Here is a 16,981-nt window from a genome sequence, read left to right on the forward strand (position 1 = left end):
TGCAATATCCATTGTGTTTTCATGATCAGGAGCTACAAGTTTAAATATCCAGACTCCTCAGGAGCAGCCTGATTTTTGTTTAGCTGTGAGTCTCATTCTTTCTCATTTGTTTATAATGCAGAATGATAATTTTTTGGTGACTATTTGAGGTTTCTAAAAAGGCAGCTGCCTGCTAGAGCAAAGTGGTTTAGTTGCAAGTAAATTGTTTTATCCCACAATCGCAGGTGCTTCCTTGTGAAGTCTAATGATATTGTATTCATCTTTAAGTTCACAGCCAAAAGTCAGCAGGTCCCAAACATTTCTGTTTCTCGCTTCACTTGTAGACAGATAACATAATATGACTCCCCAAGTTCTAGCATAAATATCAGAAGTAGTGTCTGTTAGGCTCACCATCCTGCTTGTGACCAGTTCGACCTCTGGGGAGCCACTGCTTTGAGAAATTGCCTTAGGGATTTTTGAAGCTTGGCAGTGGATCAGACTTTCAGATATAGATACTTAAGTAGGACATGTAGATCCCACACTTTAATGATTACATTTTCCTTGTGCAGCTTAAATGCCTATTTTATATAGCCGCGTGCTCACTTCAAATGGTTCGTGCAGGACTGGGAATCCTGGTAAATTGTTTGTTCATTTAGTCGAGTTCTTGGTTGTCCTCTCATGTATATGCATTTCCTTCCAATTTAGATAATCTACATGTATCAGATAATAAAGCAGGGTGTATAAAATACTTCAAGCTGTTAGTTTCTTTCATTGTGAAGTTCTTAATAAGTGGTATACCTAGGCTTGTTGTCTTGGTTATGAACACAGTTAGGCTGACACTGAGTAAGATAGTACTCATGTCCACAGCTGTTCAGGCTTTTTAATCCACTGGCATTCCACATACCGGCAATCTTGAGGTAACAGGGTGAGACACTGAATGCCACAAAACCTAGTTGCTGGTTTTATTGTGCCGAAACATTTCACGGAGATGCTAGTGTGCAGACATCATCCCTTCTGCCATGGTGTTCAGTTCTGACAGGGCTGTGTGATTCATTAGCACATGTAGTAATTGGGAAGCCCAGACAGCTCACAGTTGTCAGTTGCTTATACAAAGTGGTTCTAGTCATCTTAGGAGAATTGCAAATTTCAGAGGTTTTATTTTTAACAGGGACCATACTGTAGTAAAAACATGGTTACTACTGCTGAAGCTTCAGATCAGATTTACTGAGTTTCCCCATAAAAATGAGATGTTTCCATATACAGACTCATGAACATATACAGACTGGTGTGTAACCTTTCCTCTCCTGGCCATGAACCTTTCACTCTCTTATGTTTGCTGCCTCTGTTCTAACCAAATTTTGTGTTGGGCCATCCTGAGCCAAACCCTATGAGAAGTCCCAGAAGGACTCTTGTTGTTCCCAGTAGTATCTATCAATCAGGCTTCTAATGAGTACAGATGCCATTCTTCAGTGTAGTAGAGATCTGTACTTTTAACTATTTTTGAAAAGCTCTGTTTGCAAAAAAGACATTTTCATTCATCTACATGACAGGTTAGGGGAGGGAGAAATTCCTCTAGCAAAATTTTTCTTCCTTTCATCTGATTTATTTGTCTAAAACATTCCTACACCCTTCCTTGATGCTTACCAGCAAACTCTAACTATTCAGAGAAACATGAAACTTTTTACAATCTCTTCTTAGTGTTCACTGCGAACTGTAGCTCAGATTAAAACTGGGATTTGAGTAGTAATTAATTAAATGTCTTAGCAATGGGATCATTTGCGAGTTCAAAGACAGCCATTTAACTTCTACATTTATCAGAAAAAGATGCTTTTAAATTTACTTAAAAGACATCTCAGAATCCTGAAGTAGTTTAAGTCCAAGCTTTGTATTGACACGTAAATGCCGTATGAAAAGGAACAGTCTCTAAGAAATGTAAATTGTTCAGAATTTGAAAAAAAAACAAAACAAAACCCCAACAAACTCCTGAATATTGTAAAGCTGTTGTATCCAATCCAAAGTCCAATGGAAAGAAGCACCTGAGTGCTCTAATTTGCAAACTTAATAGGTAAACAGCAAACAAGGATCACAAGTAACCAAAACCCCATCGTCTGCTGAAAGCTGTTTTCATGTTTATATCCAATGGTGCTAATTCTTAACACCATTAAAAATACATTGAGGAACTATTTTTGCACATTTCCCAATTTGTGTGTAGAGATACTGTACAGATGTTTTAAAAAAAACAAAACAAAACCAAACACTTTCTAAAAAAGCTTTCTTTGCTTCAAATGGAAACATAAAGAGGGAAGATGAACAATTCTTGAGATTTATAATGCACTTACGTGACTGTAGGTTTGTTGTTTGTATTTCATTTTCTGGTGGTTTTTTTCCAAATGAAATGGCATAATTTTAAGTAGAGATGCTACTGAGAGATGGTAAGCTGAACTCGCGTCTGTTCTTCAGAACTGAAGCTATACAGTTCACTATTGGGAGACCCCCAAATGGTTTGTGGTTGCTCAGTATTCTGGGCAACACGCAGAATAAATTTGATAATTTTGTATTACTGGAAGAAGTACTGGGCAGGGTTATCTCTGAACCTTACAGAGCACACATATGCAAGACCCTGAGGTCAGTAGTCCACTGGCAGTCTGTCCATCTTCTTGTCTGTACTCCTGCTGCTATGCTTGGATGGTGCTGTGTGATGGTACAGGGAGGGCTAATGGAGGGAAAGGTTTTCCATTGCTTCCATGGCTGCACTTGAGAATTTGACAGTTTTTGTACTCAACGTTTCTGTATGGTGAACCAAATCTGCATGTTAGAATGTTTCATCTGATGTGAGGTATTTATGGCTGACTAGCACGTTTGAAGGATTTACACCACTGTGCCTAGTTTTGGGTAGCAGAAAAGTCAGACAGGAAGACTTCTTGACGGTTCAAGTGCATCAAGTCCTGTATTTACTTAACTGCGTTCCAGTTCAGACCTGTAACCTCTTCAAGTCTATTTTGTGTCAGGATATTCAACTATTCAAAACAAAGCAGTTTTGTATTGTTTTCTTTTCTAGTTTTTAAACTCAAAACTAAGCACACAGAAAAGAAAAAAAAAATCACCTAATAGTTATTCTTAGTGGTTTTTTTTTTTTAATATTTGCAATTTATTGTGGTAACTATTAAATAATTCCACATAAAGTGTCACGTGTGTTTCGTTGTCCTAACAGTAGTGAGAGCTTATGAGAAATCCCAGCATGGAAGAGGTTGAGAAACTGTCAATTGGCTTTATTTTCCTTAGCTATGGTATTTTTTTCATAAATATTGTTTTTAAATTTCTGTACACAGACATTCAACCTCATGCATAGCAGCTCTTTTCACCATGGGATTTACACATCATAAACTTCAGCGAACTTCTAACAGTTTGCCCATACAGAAATTCTACCACAAGAGGAATTGCTTTCTTTTTTCCGTAGCCTGATGACTTGTTCTGAAAAGGGGTATTGCATGTGCTGTTTTTAAAATCAACATCAGACAAGTAATAGTACCTAGTCCTTAAAAAGTAAAAAGTTGTCCTTTAATTATTAGCTCAAATCTATTAAACCTATCATATAACCTCCAGTGTGTAAGTGTTTTAACTGATGGAAACTTGGCAGTGTGTCCCATAATGAAGGCTTTTTCCAACCAGACCACTTTTCTTGCCATTATAAACTGATGAATTCATTGCCATCATGGGTACAATTTCTGAATAATGCTTTTTCTAAAATGGTATTGCCTAGAAAAGCTTCCTAGTTCGGAAGCTTCGTGATCGCGATGCCATTTTAAGTGTATTTTGAAATGTGTAGTAGAGTTGATGTTGAAATGCATTGGGCTCTCTATGGCTTTTTTGATTCTGGAACTGCCACTAAGCTGTTGGTTACATTTGACAAAAATCTGCCTGTTCCTAAATTGTAATGGTCTAATTTTCTTATTGTCAAACAATTCTCATACTATGGGTAGGAAAAGTTATTCAGAAACTTCTGCTTAATATAAATGTTTGATAAATGAGCATTAAATCCTTTGAAAGTAGAATCTCTCACTTTCTTGGCTTGGCGGACAGTAGAAATATTTACTCCTAAAGCTCTTCATAAGAAACAGAATTATTTGTGTTCATTTTCAGCACTGGGTGAGAGCCCAGTAGCCATACTGTACCTCAGGTTGGTCTAACGTGTGTGATGTGCGTGGGAGTTGGACAAACAAGTCCAATAAAGGATCATAAGAATGTGCCTCCCACGGCTTCATTTCTTCTCCTTGGTCTATAATGTCAAGGAGAGCTTTAAAAAGCCCTGACAGGCAGAGGTAGGAAAAAGTGGTTTGGGTAAAATAAGCTGGATTCAAATAAACTCTTGAGCTTTTAAAATGTTCCAGAGGGAAATCGCTGTATTCAGTGTTCTGTGGTTTTATCCATTGCCAGTGTTCGTAGAACTGAAATAACATGGAAGAGATTATTCTCACAGTAGTATTTTTAACTCAAATGGATTCTTTACTTCCTGATGGTATATAAAAATCTGCTTAAGTTTGTGGGTTTTTTCTGGGACGCAAAAAGAGACTTTTTCAATAACTTTAATTACCCATTTCATATGTATTTTGTATTTGTTATTGTTGAGTATATATTTTATGCGATTCCTGTTAGCAGTAAAGCATAATATCTAAAATATTACATATGTGATAAAACATGTAGAGGTATGTACATAGGAGACAATTCTAAGGCTGAGATTTTGGTCTCTAACTTGTGATTCTCTTGACTTCCTGCAGTATGTGTTGCATTCATTTTCTGGTTGATTATTGAAAAGAAATAATTAAGATGGGCTGGTGGCTGCAGCATGAAAGAAAATCAGTATATCAGATTAAAAAATACAGGGTGTGTGCCTCGAGATGGCGAGAAGCAGCAGGGTTCATGGATGCCAGTAACAGTTCTAGGATCAAAAGCAAAATAGTCAGGTCAGTGAAGCCCTCCACTTGAGTTCATTAGCCCTGTGAGAAGGTAAAACTTGGCTCACCTAGTTCTTCTGTGCATAGCTGATGTCAATGGAGTGTGCTAAGTTGTGCTCATGCAACTGGAAGCAGCAATTTGTCTATTCTCAACATCCAGCCTTAGTAAACTTAGTAGATGCATTTTCCTGCAAAATTGTTTTGTTTTCTAAAGATGTTCTAAACAGAAAGGAAAGTTCTAGCCCATATTTATTATGAATGGTTATTCATAAACTTCAGTTGAGTGAGTACCTCAGAGATCAGAAATAAAGTTAGGTTCTTCCCATCATTGATGAGGAAGGAGTTATATTCTGATTTTTAAGGGATTATGGCCTTGCTTATTAAAATTGAAACATGAAATCCATACCAGATCCTTCACATGTGTAGAAATTTCATAGTCTCACATTTCCTCGTGCATGCCTTTGTGAAGAGGCCTTACATATATTCCAAGGACTGCAGCTCTGATTGAAAGCCTGTTTTTTCCTTGCACCACCAACAAAAGGAGTAAATGATTCTTTGTAGTGTAATTAGACCATCAAGTAGAAATAGATGAACTGGTAATTGCATCATATATGTTCAAGGCAAGTATTGCTGGTAGGTTCCTACCATTCTTGCCCTGAATTGAATGCATGGTAGCTGCCTCTCAAATTTCTAGCACTGTAATAGTGTAATTCTTCAAGTTAGTATGAAGAGTTTGTGGACCCATAAACATGCATTTAAAACGGCATAAAAAGAGAAAACTGTATTTCATCTTGAGCTATGAATAGCATGTTATATTTCCGTCAAGAAAACCGTTATAAATTGAAATGTAAAATGAAAGAAGATAATGCCGTTGGTTGATGCTGTATTTGTAGAGCAAATTTAGTTTTGCAGAAATAATACCATCAGTATTAGCAGTACTTCTGGTGTGTGTAATAACACCAGTCGAAGCCCTTATGTAATGCCTTGTCCTTTTCTCTCCCTTTCCTTGTTACTTATCTCTCCACAGTGCTGCATACCCAAGGTCCCATTGATGGCAGTCTGTATGCGAAAGTAAGAAAGAAGAGCTCTTCAGACAGCAGCATCCCTGGTGTTGCTCAGGGTGTTCCCGTGGCTGGCAGTCCTGATCACAGTGATCATACCCTGTCTGTCAGCAGTGATTCAGGACACTCAACAGCTTCCATCAGGACAGACAAGACTGAGGAGCACCTTGTGCCAGGAGTCAAACGGGGTCTGAGCCCACAAGAGAAGGCAGAACTAGACCAGCTACTTAGTGGCTTTGGTCTGGAGGATTCTTTCAACACCACCAAGGATATGACTGATGCTCGAAGCAAGTACAGCGGAACTCGCCATATAGTGCCAGCTCAAGTTCACGTGAATGGAGACACCAAACTGAAGGACAGGGAGACTGATATTCTGGATGACGAAATGCCCAATCATGACCTTCACAGTGTGGACAGCATTGGGACTTTGTCTTCCTCAGAAGGGCAGCACTCCACCCACCTAGGGAACTTCAGTTGCCACAAGAGCAGTCAGAACTCACTTCTTTCAGATGGCTTTGGAAGTAACACTGGGGAAGAGCATCACAATGCTTTTGCCCCAGACCTGGGAATTGGTGTGGATCCCCTCTATGAGAGATCATTTGGAAGCACTGAGCCAAAGTCAACTCAGCAATTGCAGCGGAATCCTTCTGTCTCACCCCAGCCTCAAGGTTATGGCCCAAGTAACTACTCTACTCAGACCTGGGTACGCCAGCAGCAGATGGTCACTGCTCACCAATATGGTTTTGCCCCAGAGAATGAAATTAGGGTTGGCATTCATAACACTGTAGAGAATTCGGGCAGTGTCCAGAGCCAGTCCCGAGTCCCAGACACCCCAACACGTGGCTCTAGCAGCAGAGTTGCTGTGCAGAGGGGGCTAGGAAGTGTGCCAGGTGCTGCTGAAGCTGCAGAACATGCCAGTGCTGAGAGTTTTGAATCAAGGCCAGTGCCTCAGAGGGACACAAATGGCCTGGATCTAGGACGGAACGCAGGGGGCTTGCCAGCTTCTCCAACTTTGGATATTGATCAATCCATTGAACAACTGAACAGGCTGATCTTGGAATTAGACCCTACATTTGAACCTATCCCAACCCGCATTAACACTGTCACCAGGGACAGAAATCAAGTAAATGGCTTCACCAGCCTTGATGTAGACATGGAAGGGCTTGGCAGGAGTCCTGGCTTCCATGACAAATTAGAGGTCACAAACAGGAATCCCTCCCGGCATGGTAAGCTGTTGTAATACTTTCTGAATATAATGCTTTTCCTAGCACTTGTGTGTTCTTGATATGGTACAGCAGGACCTCAGGTCATGACTTAAAACTTCCAGGATGATTATCAAAGGATTATTTCTGATACCCTCTTTACATAACCATCCAAGAAAATATGGAATTAAACTGATGTAAGATAAGTGAGTTTTGCAGGTACTTTTTTCTTGAAAAAAGTACTGTTCAGCAAATTCTCACCTGTTACAGATCATCAGTTTGCTGCTGTAATTTTAAGTGATAAGGGAGCAGAATTCCTACAATTCCTACATTGAGACATTTTTAGAAGGTATCTGTAGTGAAATAGCTTATGATTTATGATTATATGATTTTTATTATGATGATTTTTTATGATTTCCACTTAAAGTAGGAGAAAAAGCTCTGACAATTTTATCTTCAAATTTAGTGTAATGCTGCTGGCATTAAATTTCTATGCAGTACTTTCATAAATACTGTAATCTTTGCCAGTAAAGTATTTTAAAACATACTCTTTCAGAAACTTTTTCTGTTTAAAAATTCAGAAGTCACAGTGCTTGCTTGTTACCTCTGGCTCTGACATGATTGCAGAAATCAACTGGTGGAATTAAATATGCAACACTTGCTGACTATATTGCCTAAGTAATGAGCAGCTCTGCAAAAGGACTAGTAGTCTGTCTCTGCTTAAGTCCACTGAAACCTTTCATTAATGCTGTAGCTAAAATTTGTGACAAACAAGCTCTTGCTGGTCTTGCTGTCGTGTTTGAAAATTCTGTGTGGTCTAATTCCTCTGGCAGAACATATCCCCTTCCCTTCCTTCCCTCCCTTCCCTCTTCCTCTTCTCCCTCTTCCTTCCTCCAGTCTTGGTGCAATGAAAGACTTGCTTGTGTCTCCAGGGTTTGATTCACTATTAGCCAACACGCCAGAACACATGTCTGTGGCCTCATTGGACACAAATGAGCTGCTTCAGCTCAAGCCCAGTTGGATGTGCCAAACCATTCAGTGATGACTGTGCCTAATTAGTGTGTTGTTTCCATTAATGTGCAGGCCTATGTGATCAAGGATGGTGATTCTTGTAGAGAAGGTGAAATCACAATTTTGTGTTTAGGAGAGTAATTCAGGACTAAGGAAGTCCAGAAATCCATGATGAATATATGTGAGCTGCTTCACTGTTTGTTTGTTTTTAATACACAGTATGCGTTTTGTGGCTCTTACAGGATTAAATTCATTAGTTTGTAATTCTCTTGAATCTTTCCAAATGATTAGCTGATGGACAAATTGAAAATGAGACTTTTCCAGCAGGAGAGAACTCTTCTCTTTGGTATACAGTAAAGCTAGTGAAGGGGGGATAAAAGGGTCATTTAGAATAAGCCACCTTTTAGAATTCTGTGTTTAAAGATATGAATCTGAAAAGAGATGTTTGAATTTTTCTCACAGATTCTGGTCGTCTCCCAAAGGAAGTAGGAGTCACTGTCAATTCCCTTCCATTTGTAAAGTCAGGTAAAGCAGGTAAATTTCCTGCCCTAATAAAGACTGATGAGAATACGAGTCCTTGGCATGTTCTGGAAGAGAATTTGTTTTAAAGATAGTGATGAATTTGGAATTAAAGATTAATATACAGACAGCATTTAAAATCCTGGGTAGTTTTGGGGGGGCAACAGGGCATAGGATGAAAGAGGAAAGAGTTTAGGAGTCAGGAAGCTCCTTCACTTTTTGTCATGCTCTTGCCTTTGGCGAGGAGGCATTTCTCTCTCCTTCATCAGTCTGAGCAAGGGAAAAGGAGGGTTAATGTTTTTTCCATTTGTTTTTTAAACCTGTCTCTCAGAAATATTGAACAACCTTACAGGATGTTTACATCATACTGAGCTTCAAACATAACTTTACTGATTCCTAATACACTTCCAATTCAAGTCAATAGAAGATGACTTTGATGGATTTAATTAGACAGAGTATATGTCTCTGAAAGCAAGGTGGAGAGCACAATTTGTATGCTGAAAGTGGTATGTAAGTGCTAATTGCTATCAACAGCAACTCTGTTTCTGGCATTGAATTTTTTCCCTGCTCCAAAGCAACACCCACATTCCTAGTGAAATCACAGAATCACAGAGTGGTTGAGGTTGGAAAGGACCTCTGAAGATCATCTGGTCCAGCCCCCCTGTTCAGGCAGGGCCACCTAGAGCCAGTTGCCCAGGACCACATCCAGATGGCTTTTGACTATCTCCTATCTACAGCCACCTCTCTGGGCAACCTGTGCCAGTACTTAGTCACCCTCACAGCAAAAAAGTTGTTTCCTGATGTTCAGAGGGAACCTGCTGTGTTTCAGTTTGTGCCCATTGCCTCTGGTCCTGTCACTGGGCACCATGGAGGAGAGCCTGGCTCCCTCTTCTTTGCACCCTCCCTTCAGGTAGTTATATACATTGATGAGATCCCCAACACACTTTCATTTAATCAATAACTTACAGGAGGAGTGCCATCCAGTATTTTGTGGACAGTTCTGCACTCTACCAAATCATGAGTACTTCTGCATGATGTTTTATTTCAGCATACTAGGCATACCTTGTCTGGCAAAAAGGCTAATTATTTAAGGGACAGTCAGGGAGTGAATCAACTAGTATTTGGGTCTTTAAGTCTTTTCTTAAATTTTTGCTTGGAGGAAGTGCTTACTCCATTCACACTTTGACTGTCCTGAACTCAGATTCTGTTGAAGTTCTCACAAAGCCTTTCATTGGCATTGGAGACTTAAGGAGGAAGGTGGCAAGTAAAGGGTTACCCTTGCATTTTTAGGGCCCAAAATAAATGAATGAACTGTATCTAGAGTTTAAGCACTGCAGAGAGCCTAAAATGTGTGGAATCCAGGATATAGGATGCAAGACTGGAGGCTTGTTGGCCTCTAGTCTTGGCTTATGTCATTAAGATTTATGGGCCTCATTCTAGTCATATTTGTAGTGACTTAGGATATTTATGTTTAGGAAAATTTCCTTTAAAAGTTTAACCCTTAAAGTGCTTTATCTTATTTTACCTTCTATTTTTCGGGGCCTTATGCTGCCAGGGTTGTTTAGGCTGGTTAGTATCTTCTAGCCTTAGTAGTCTCTTTGAAACAGGATGCTAGTATAAAACTGCGTTGGATATTCTGAACTGAAATCTGTTTGTGGTGGTCCTTGTTGAGAGGTTATAGTTCATATCATCAAAGGCAGCAAAACTGAATGGGTGCTTTTCCTTTCCTCCAGCTCCTGATTTGGTGGGGTGTGGGGAGGCGTAAATGTAAACTAGTAAGTTTACATTTCTGGGGGTGTAAGCTAAAGCATCATCATTTTTAGATGTGTTTTGAGTTCCTTGCCTGCCCTTTGAACCCTTTGAGTATATTCATTGTGATTAACAGTGCAATTGTATGTTGTGTCTAATGCAATTGAAATGCAGCAGACTTCCCAAGAGAGGTGGCCTTACACTGCCTCCATGATCCTTGGACATGCATTACCCCATTCATCTCTGCATCAGATCTGGTAACTGCAGTGGTGGGGTTTGTTGGATTAGCTAGTTAATTTAATGGTTTGAAGGTTTTCTTAGGGGTTAGTTCTCTGTCAGATCAAAGAGTTAAACTTGCAATGTGGACAGGTAATCACTAAACACCATGTGCAAAAAGAGTGCTGAGGACACATGGCTGGAGGTGGGGGGCAAGCAGAACGGCCATTTTAGCAGCCTTTAAACCAGATGGAACAGGTTTATCCTGAAACCGCATACCTGTATCTTTGTGATAGGACCTGATCTGTAGGAACTTCGCTGTGAGGAACACAGTTATTCCACTGTGTTACCAAACACCATTAGGAAATTATGATTAATACTGGGGCAGAGCTATGAGAAAGGTAAATTCAGTATTTTAGGGCATTAGCTCCAAGGCTAGGGTTGGAGATGTCAGGATTCACCTGTCATTTTCTGCATGTGCTTCAGCTTGTGATACTGGAGTAAGTAACATAAGAATAGCATTTAATTGAACAAAAGATTTTTTTGAAAGAAATACTCCTTCGTACAGCTTTAGCACAACAATAATAATTTTTTAAGTTTGCCTTTATGTCAAGTGCTAAAATGTTCTGACTCTTCCAAGTATCATTCAGTTTATACTAGTAAGAGCTTGATTTTAAAACTATCCATGGTTCCAAAGGTAAAACAATATGTATATGTGGCATGCTGCCACCTGTGCTTGAGACTAGGAGGTCACCAGCACATACTGATTTTCCAGATGCTGTGGGATTTATTTATTTACATATCTGGACTTGCTCTGCTGCTGTATACGGAATCATTTATGCATGGTGTGCACAAAACAACAAGTGGAAAAAGCAGTTTGACTGAGTGAATGTTAAGAATGAGGAAGACTTGGAATGTTTTTCCCTTGATAGATCATCTGATGGAAAGAGAGCATATTCTAGCTGCAAGGAGAAATTGTGAATTGGGATGGTCAGATGGAAGCAACAGGAGTATAATTTCATGTCTCACATGAACCCAGATGATGGTCGTAGTTCTAAGCATAAAACACTGATGTTCTGATATGTTCTTTCATACTCTGCATAGCACTTCAAAGGAGTAAATCCAGAAGTATAGTCCAAACATCACGATATTCTGCTAGGCAGATAACTGAATACTGGAAAAGTAACCTACTGTTTGCAGAAGCCCCTACCGCCTCCCAAGCCTCAGCTGTATGAGAAAATAAGTAGATAAATTGAAACAGCAAAATTAGTCTATTTTGACTGTGAGTGGGAAAAGGGGCAGCAAGCCTAAAGTTTGAGAAACAAGGAAATACTCTTTATTAGCTTCCTTCCTTTTTCAAACATACCTGACAGTTCACTTGTCTTTGGGGACCATAGGTATGCAATATCTATGTGAGGAGAGGTAGAGAAAGTGGCCTTAGGGTATGCAGGTCTGTCAAATGCTCTAGAGTTTCAGTGTACAAACCCAAGCCCTTAAAAAGTCTGTTGTCTTCATACTCCTACTGAGAATTAGTGCTTCTGTGCAAGGATTAATAAATAACAGGAAATATCTTCTGTACTCACTGGGATAAATGGCAAGTGTTGAACAGTTTAAAAAAAAAAAAATCAGATAAATGCATAACTCATTGTGCTTGGTTAAGGTCAAAAGTCTATTCCTGCATGTGTGGGAACAAACTAATGTATAATGTCATGGGAAGTTCCTCTTCAGACTTTAACATTGCTTTCCCTCCACAGTGCAGAGCTGAAGCATGAGTTTGGTCTGACTCCATTCCCCTGCACATGCACACACATGCAGCAAAGCTGAAGTACTCGGCATACTTGCAGTGAAAGGCTGTAAACGTGCTATACTAGAAAGAAAAGAAAACCTTATAATATAAGCTAAATAATCCCTTAAAATAACAGTAATACGTTGTTGTTCATTGCCAGTTTGTGGTAACAGAGTGCAGGCCTGTTGGATGTGGTTTACCTTACCTTGGAGTAGACTCATAGAATTAGGATAAGCAGCAGATGCTCCAAGGCAATTAATTAGCTGTTAAAACTACTGCAGCACAGGAGGCGTAACTGATAGCACAAAGAAATGCTGGCTGCCATGGGAATGAGGAAATAGCCGTGAATAAAGGATAACCAAACCAGCAGTTATTCACTGATGAGTAATGGTTGGTCTTACACAGTCAGCTTTTAGGGGGAGCTCTATACCCTGTGACTTAAACAGTCCTTGACCTAACAAGTATATCAAGAGAATGAATTGGCCTGTGCTGGAGGGAGTTGGCAGATCAGGGCTGAATGGCTCTGAGTGAGGTTGAATGGACAAATGAGGTATTCTGAGTGAGCAGGAGCAAACAGTGCTGGAGATGAATGGGATTGACGTGATGTGTTGTGTGTGTGCCTAACTTGAGGACTGAATTACGAGAGGATGGTGGGGTTATCTGGTTTCCTGCATAAGCGTGCAGAAAATGTATGCCTTAAGAAGGCACGTGCATGTTTACAGTGCCCTGCAAAGCTGGAAGAATGAGCTTAAGAATGAAACGTGTGTGTGTCAGCTGGAATGTACATTATAGTGCATTCTTACCTCTCTTTGCTTGTATGTTTCTGCACTGATTGACAGATAGGCAGCTACCTCTCCTTTCATGCTTCTTCCTAGAGGTTTTTATACACATGTACCCTTAACATAGGTTAACATGGCACAAACTACTAACCACCCGTGTAGCAGAGTTCTGGGTTCTGTCCAGAATGATGTCTTGGGTTAAGTGCTCAGTGTTTTTGAGAATAGGAAGAAGCAGACAGTGATCCTTGAATTTCTTTTTGCTAGGATGTGTCTTTATGAACCATGTATAACAGTGGCTGATGACCTCTTTTCTCCTTCAGTGCTATATGCGTCCCTTATCAGAGGTGAATCAGTGCACTGTATATTAAGATTTTCCAGTTTTTTGCTTTTACATGAGCGGAGTTAGACGGAGATGAGTTTCTGGAAATAAATGAAGCTGCCATTTACTAGTAACACAGTGCTGCGGTAGTTCTTAATTTTAAATAACGGGAAAGTTTGTAGCCTGAGGAAATTTTGATGCATATGTAAGCTTTTCTCTGCAGCCTTATGTTCCCCCTTTACTTCACTCTATGTATATTCTTTCATGCCTAATAACACATGACCTCAGTCTACTGTTAAAGATAATTTGTAAGACTTATTTCCTCGAACCAGCCATCTTTTATCACAAAGCTTATGCTTACTGGGTAGAGAAGGAAAGCTAAAACAATATTTTGCTTCTACCTAGAAAACTGTAAAAGCAAGAATCTGTTAATAAATGTAGAGAACAGAAAGGTTTTTACCCATTTTCAGTAAAACCTACCATTACTGTCACCCATGTCTCGTCCCCGCCCCCCACCTTTTCACTCTTAAAACATTACAGTTTGCGTCTTTAGAAAAATGTTAGAAGCAGCTGAAGAATTACGTGATCAAACTAAGGCAAAGCACATGAACACATGCATTCAACATTTAGGGGCAGCCTGTTTCCATTGCCATGACAGAGATGCATGTCTATCTAAATCAGCCAGCATGAAGAAGAGAGGGACTGTATTTTCCATAAGGTTGAAATTATATTGTTGCTCTCAGCTAATTCTAATTCTTCTTCATGCATGAGTTATTGTGTTTGAAAATATCGTCTTAAAACATCCTTAGGTCACCTAATGTGGTGGGGACAACACAGATACACAGTTCACACAGCTTTACATTTTGTGTGGAGTTATATAGTTTATCAGCTCAGTAAAGAATTGTGCATTAAACAAAGCCATCTTCTCTCCCTCCCTCAAAAAAATCCCAACATGCAAAATGAATAAAAATGAGGCTAAACATCTGATTACAAGTGTCTGGAACATCTTCAGAGGTCTTTCCTCTATCGAAAATAAATCTTTGAAGATGGTCCAAATTATGGTATCATAAATCATGCTACAGTGTTTCTGCAGACAAAGGAGAGGGGAAGAAATCCTTTTTGCATACTTTATTAAACAATAATTTTTAAAAGCATTGAACTATTCCAGATGTTCCCATTCACTCTGTGATAGTCTGTGGGAGAGTAAACCCAGTCCATCTGAAATAAGTTGTAAAGTGACAGGAGAACAAAGCTTGTCCAATCCTCATGTGCCTTATTTGCATCTACTAACAGTACGCTACAAAATCTGTTGTAGTTTCTGCACAGGAAAATTCCAGCACCTGACTTGGAGTTAATTTTACAGTGGTTAACAGTAAATTTAAATGGAGTTTTTAGTTAAACTAAAGTTAAAAACTGAGTTTTTAAGTTAAAACTGGAGTTTTAACTAAATTCAATATTTTAAACTAAACTAAATTTAGTTAAATTAATTTTTAAGCTAAAGTTAAAAAGTTAAGTTAAAGTTATTAGTTACATTTAGCAGCACAGTAGTTTTTAATTTAATTTATGTCATGTACTTATTCCACAAATTTTTATCAATCCTGTAACTTTCAGGATGTGGGCCTGAGTGTAGCATCATTATAGCATCTCCGTACAGGTTTGGAGATAGCAGTTTGGATTTTGCAACAGGCTTGCTGCCCATGCTTGGCACAGTGTAAAAGGGCTAAGAAACTAAAGTGGCCAGACCTGCAAAGCTGCTGTGTCCTATACGGACAGGTTTAATGGCCTACTTGGATTTGGGGTAGAGTTTAGACCTTTTCATTTGCGTGTTAGACTAATGTTTTATAAGGGGTTTGGACTCCTACAACCTACAACCCATTCTAGATAGGGGAAAAAAGAATAGTTTGCTTGTGAATCATTGCTAAACATGGGATATTTTTTCAAGAACAAAGAGATTTTTCTGGCTGCAATAGCACTTCCTACTACATTTTAGAAAGATTAAGGCACTGAAGATATCACAGACACAGCTCAGTTGGCTTTTGTTCTGATTAATCCCTTTGAAACAGTGTTCCTATAGAGCTGTGAATCTGAAAATTTGAGCATAACAAGATACTCTGTTAGCACTTGCATCAGAAATCCATCATTTTGTTTCAACTGGGTATACATTTGCTTGTCCTTTTTCCACCACAACAATGTTTAGCTCGAGTTTTGTCTTGCTATCTTTGAAGATGTTTTTTTCCTTTAAATTTGTAACAGTGATTGTAAAGCTGATTCTAAATTCTTAAAATAGATTTGCTTTGGTTTAAGCATAAAGCTGTCTTGAAAGCTTGATCATTAAATGCTTTCTGCAAAAATCTTAAACGTTGTAGAAGATAAATGGTGCCAGAGAAGGAAGTCACTTTTGATTTGGATAGTGTTGTGGTAACATTTTTTAGTATGTGGGGCAGTCCCTGAAGGCTCCTCTGTTAGAAGTTAACTTACGGACTTTTTTTTTCTTGATGAATTTTTAAGCCTCCTGTTGGATTGAATCCCCATGTTTCACAGTAATGGGTAGTCAGAGTTATGCAGGTCTTTTTAAACTGCTTTATAAGCAGTGGCATCTGGAATTTCTGCAATGCTAACATAATTCTCCCCAGAGTCTTATTGCAGCCTTTATGACTATGCTGAGGTCTGTGAAAGGGATACTGGAAAAACAGCCTTGTGGGAGTTTTCACTGTACCTTTCTCAAGAGAACCCTGAGTTTTATCGATCTGTGGGTTGAACTGGTAGAGCCTCTTTTATGTCATGCTAACTTTTCACACAGGTTGAAGCTATGGTGAGAAGCTCACTTGAAGTGCATCTGCTTTGTCTGTTCTTCTCTATGCTCCTCTGTGTGTGACATGCTTGTACATGGCAATGATTTCCAAGTTGTCTGTCTGCAGAGTCTGTTATTTGTTGTGGGTATTATTTTTTTAATTACAGTATCTGTTAAGTTGTATTGGTTGGTTGATTGATTAAACATACATCCTAGTAAGTTTTCCATTTTTTTCTTCAAACCACATGTGATTTTCTTAAACCGTGTACATATGGCTTGTGTACATGCTTGTCAGATTTTCTTAAACGTATAGACGTTACCTTTTGTCTCTTGTGAAAGGGATAGTGTTAAAATGAATTCAGTATTCCAAAAATCCTGGTGGGGAATAAATGAAGTTAACTAACTGAGCAGCTGTCTGTGAAATAATAGTTAACATTGCTTAAGCTCTATCCAGAGAAGATGATCTTACCTGTTACTCAAGTGTTGATGACTGAAGTGGTTAAAATTAGTTTTACAAGTTCTGACATTTATGTTTCGGTGCCATAACAATTCACCATGTTTACAACCTGTTGGATAATTTCAGCACAGAAGTTTTAAGATTAGTATCTTGTAAAAAC

The 16,981-nt window shown here is 39.0% G+C and overlaps 1 protein-coding gene across 5 annotated transcripts in view; it reads left to right on the top strand.

The window, feature by feature from the left end:
- TNS3 (tensin 3) overlaps positions 1-16,981 on the top strand; it is a 237,686-nt gene that overhangs the window by 158,724 nt on the left and 61,981 nt on the right. For 4 of the 5 annotated variants that reach the window (XM_050892614.1, XM_050892615.1, XM_050892618.1 and 1 more), the window contains 2 exons: positions 5,959-7,218; positions 8,668-8,739. In XM_050892614.1, the coding sequence (XP_050748571.1) occupies positions 5,959-7,218; positions 8,668-8,739 (1,332 nt within the window). The remainder of the gene's footprint in view (positions 1-5,958; positions 7,219-8,667; positions 8,740-16,981) is intronic. The other variant, XM_050892617.1, reaches the window with a different exon arrangement.

This window comes from Gymnogyps californianus, chromosome 2 (assembly GCF_018139145.2).
Source record: "Gymnogyps californianus isolate 813 chromosome 2, ASM1813914v2, whole genome shotgun sequence".
Taxonomy (NCBI): domain Eukaryota; kingdom Metazoa; phylum Chordata; class Aves; order Accipitriformes; family Cathartidae; genus Gymnogyps; species Gymnogyps californianus.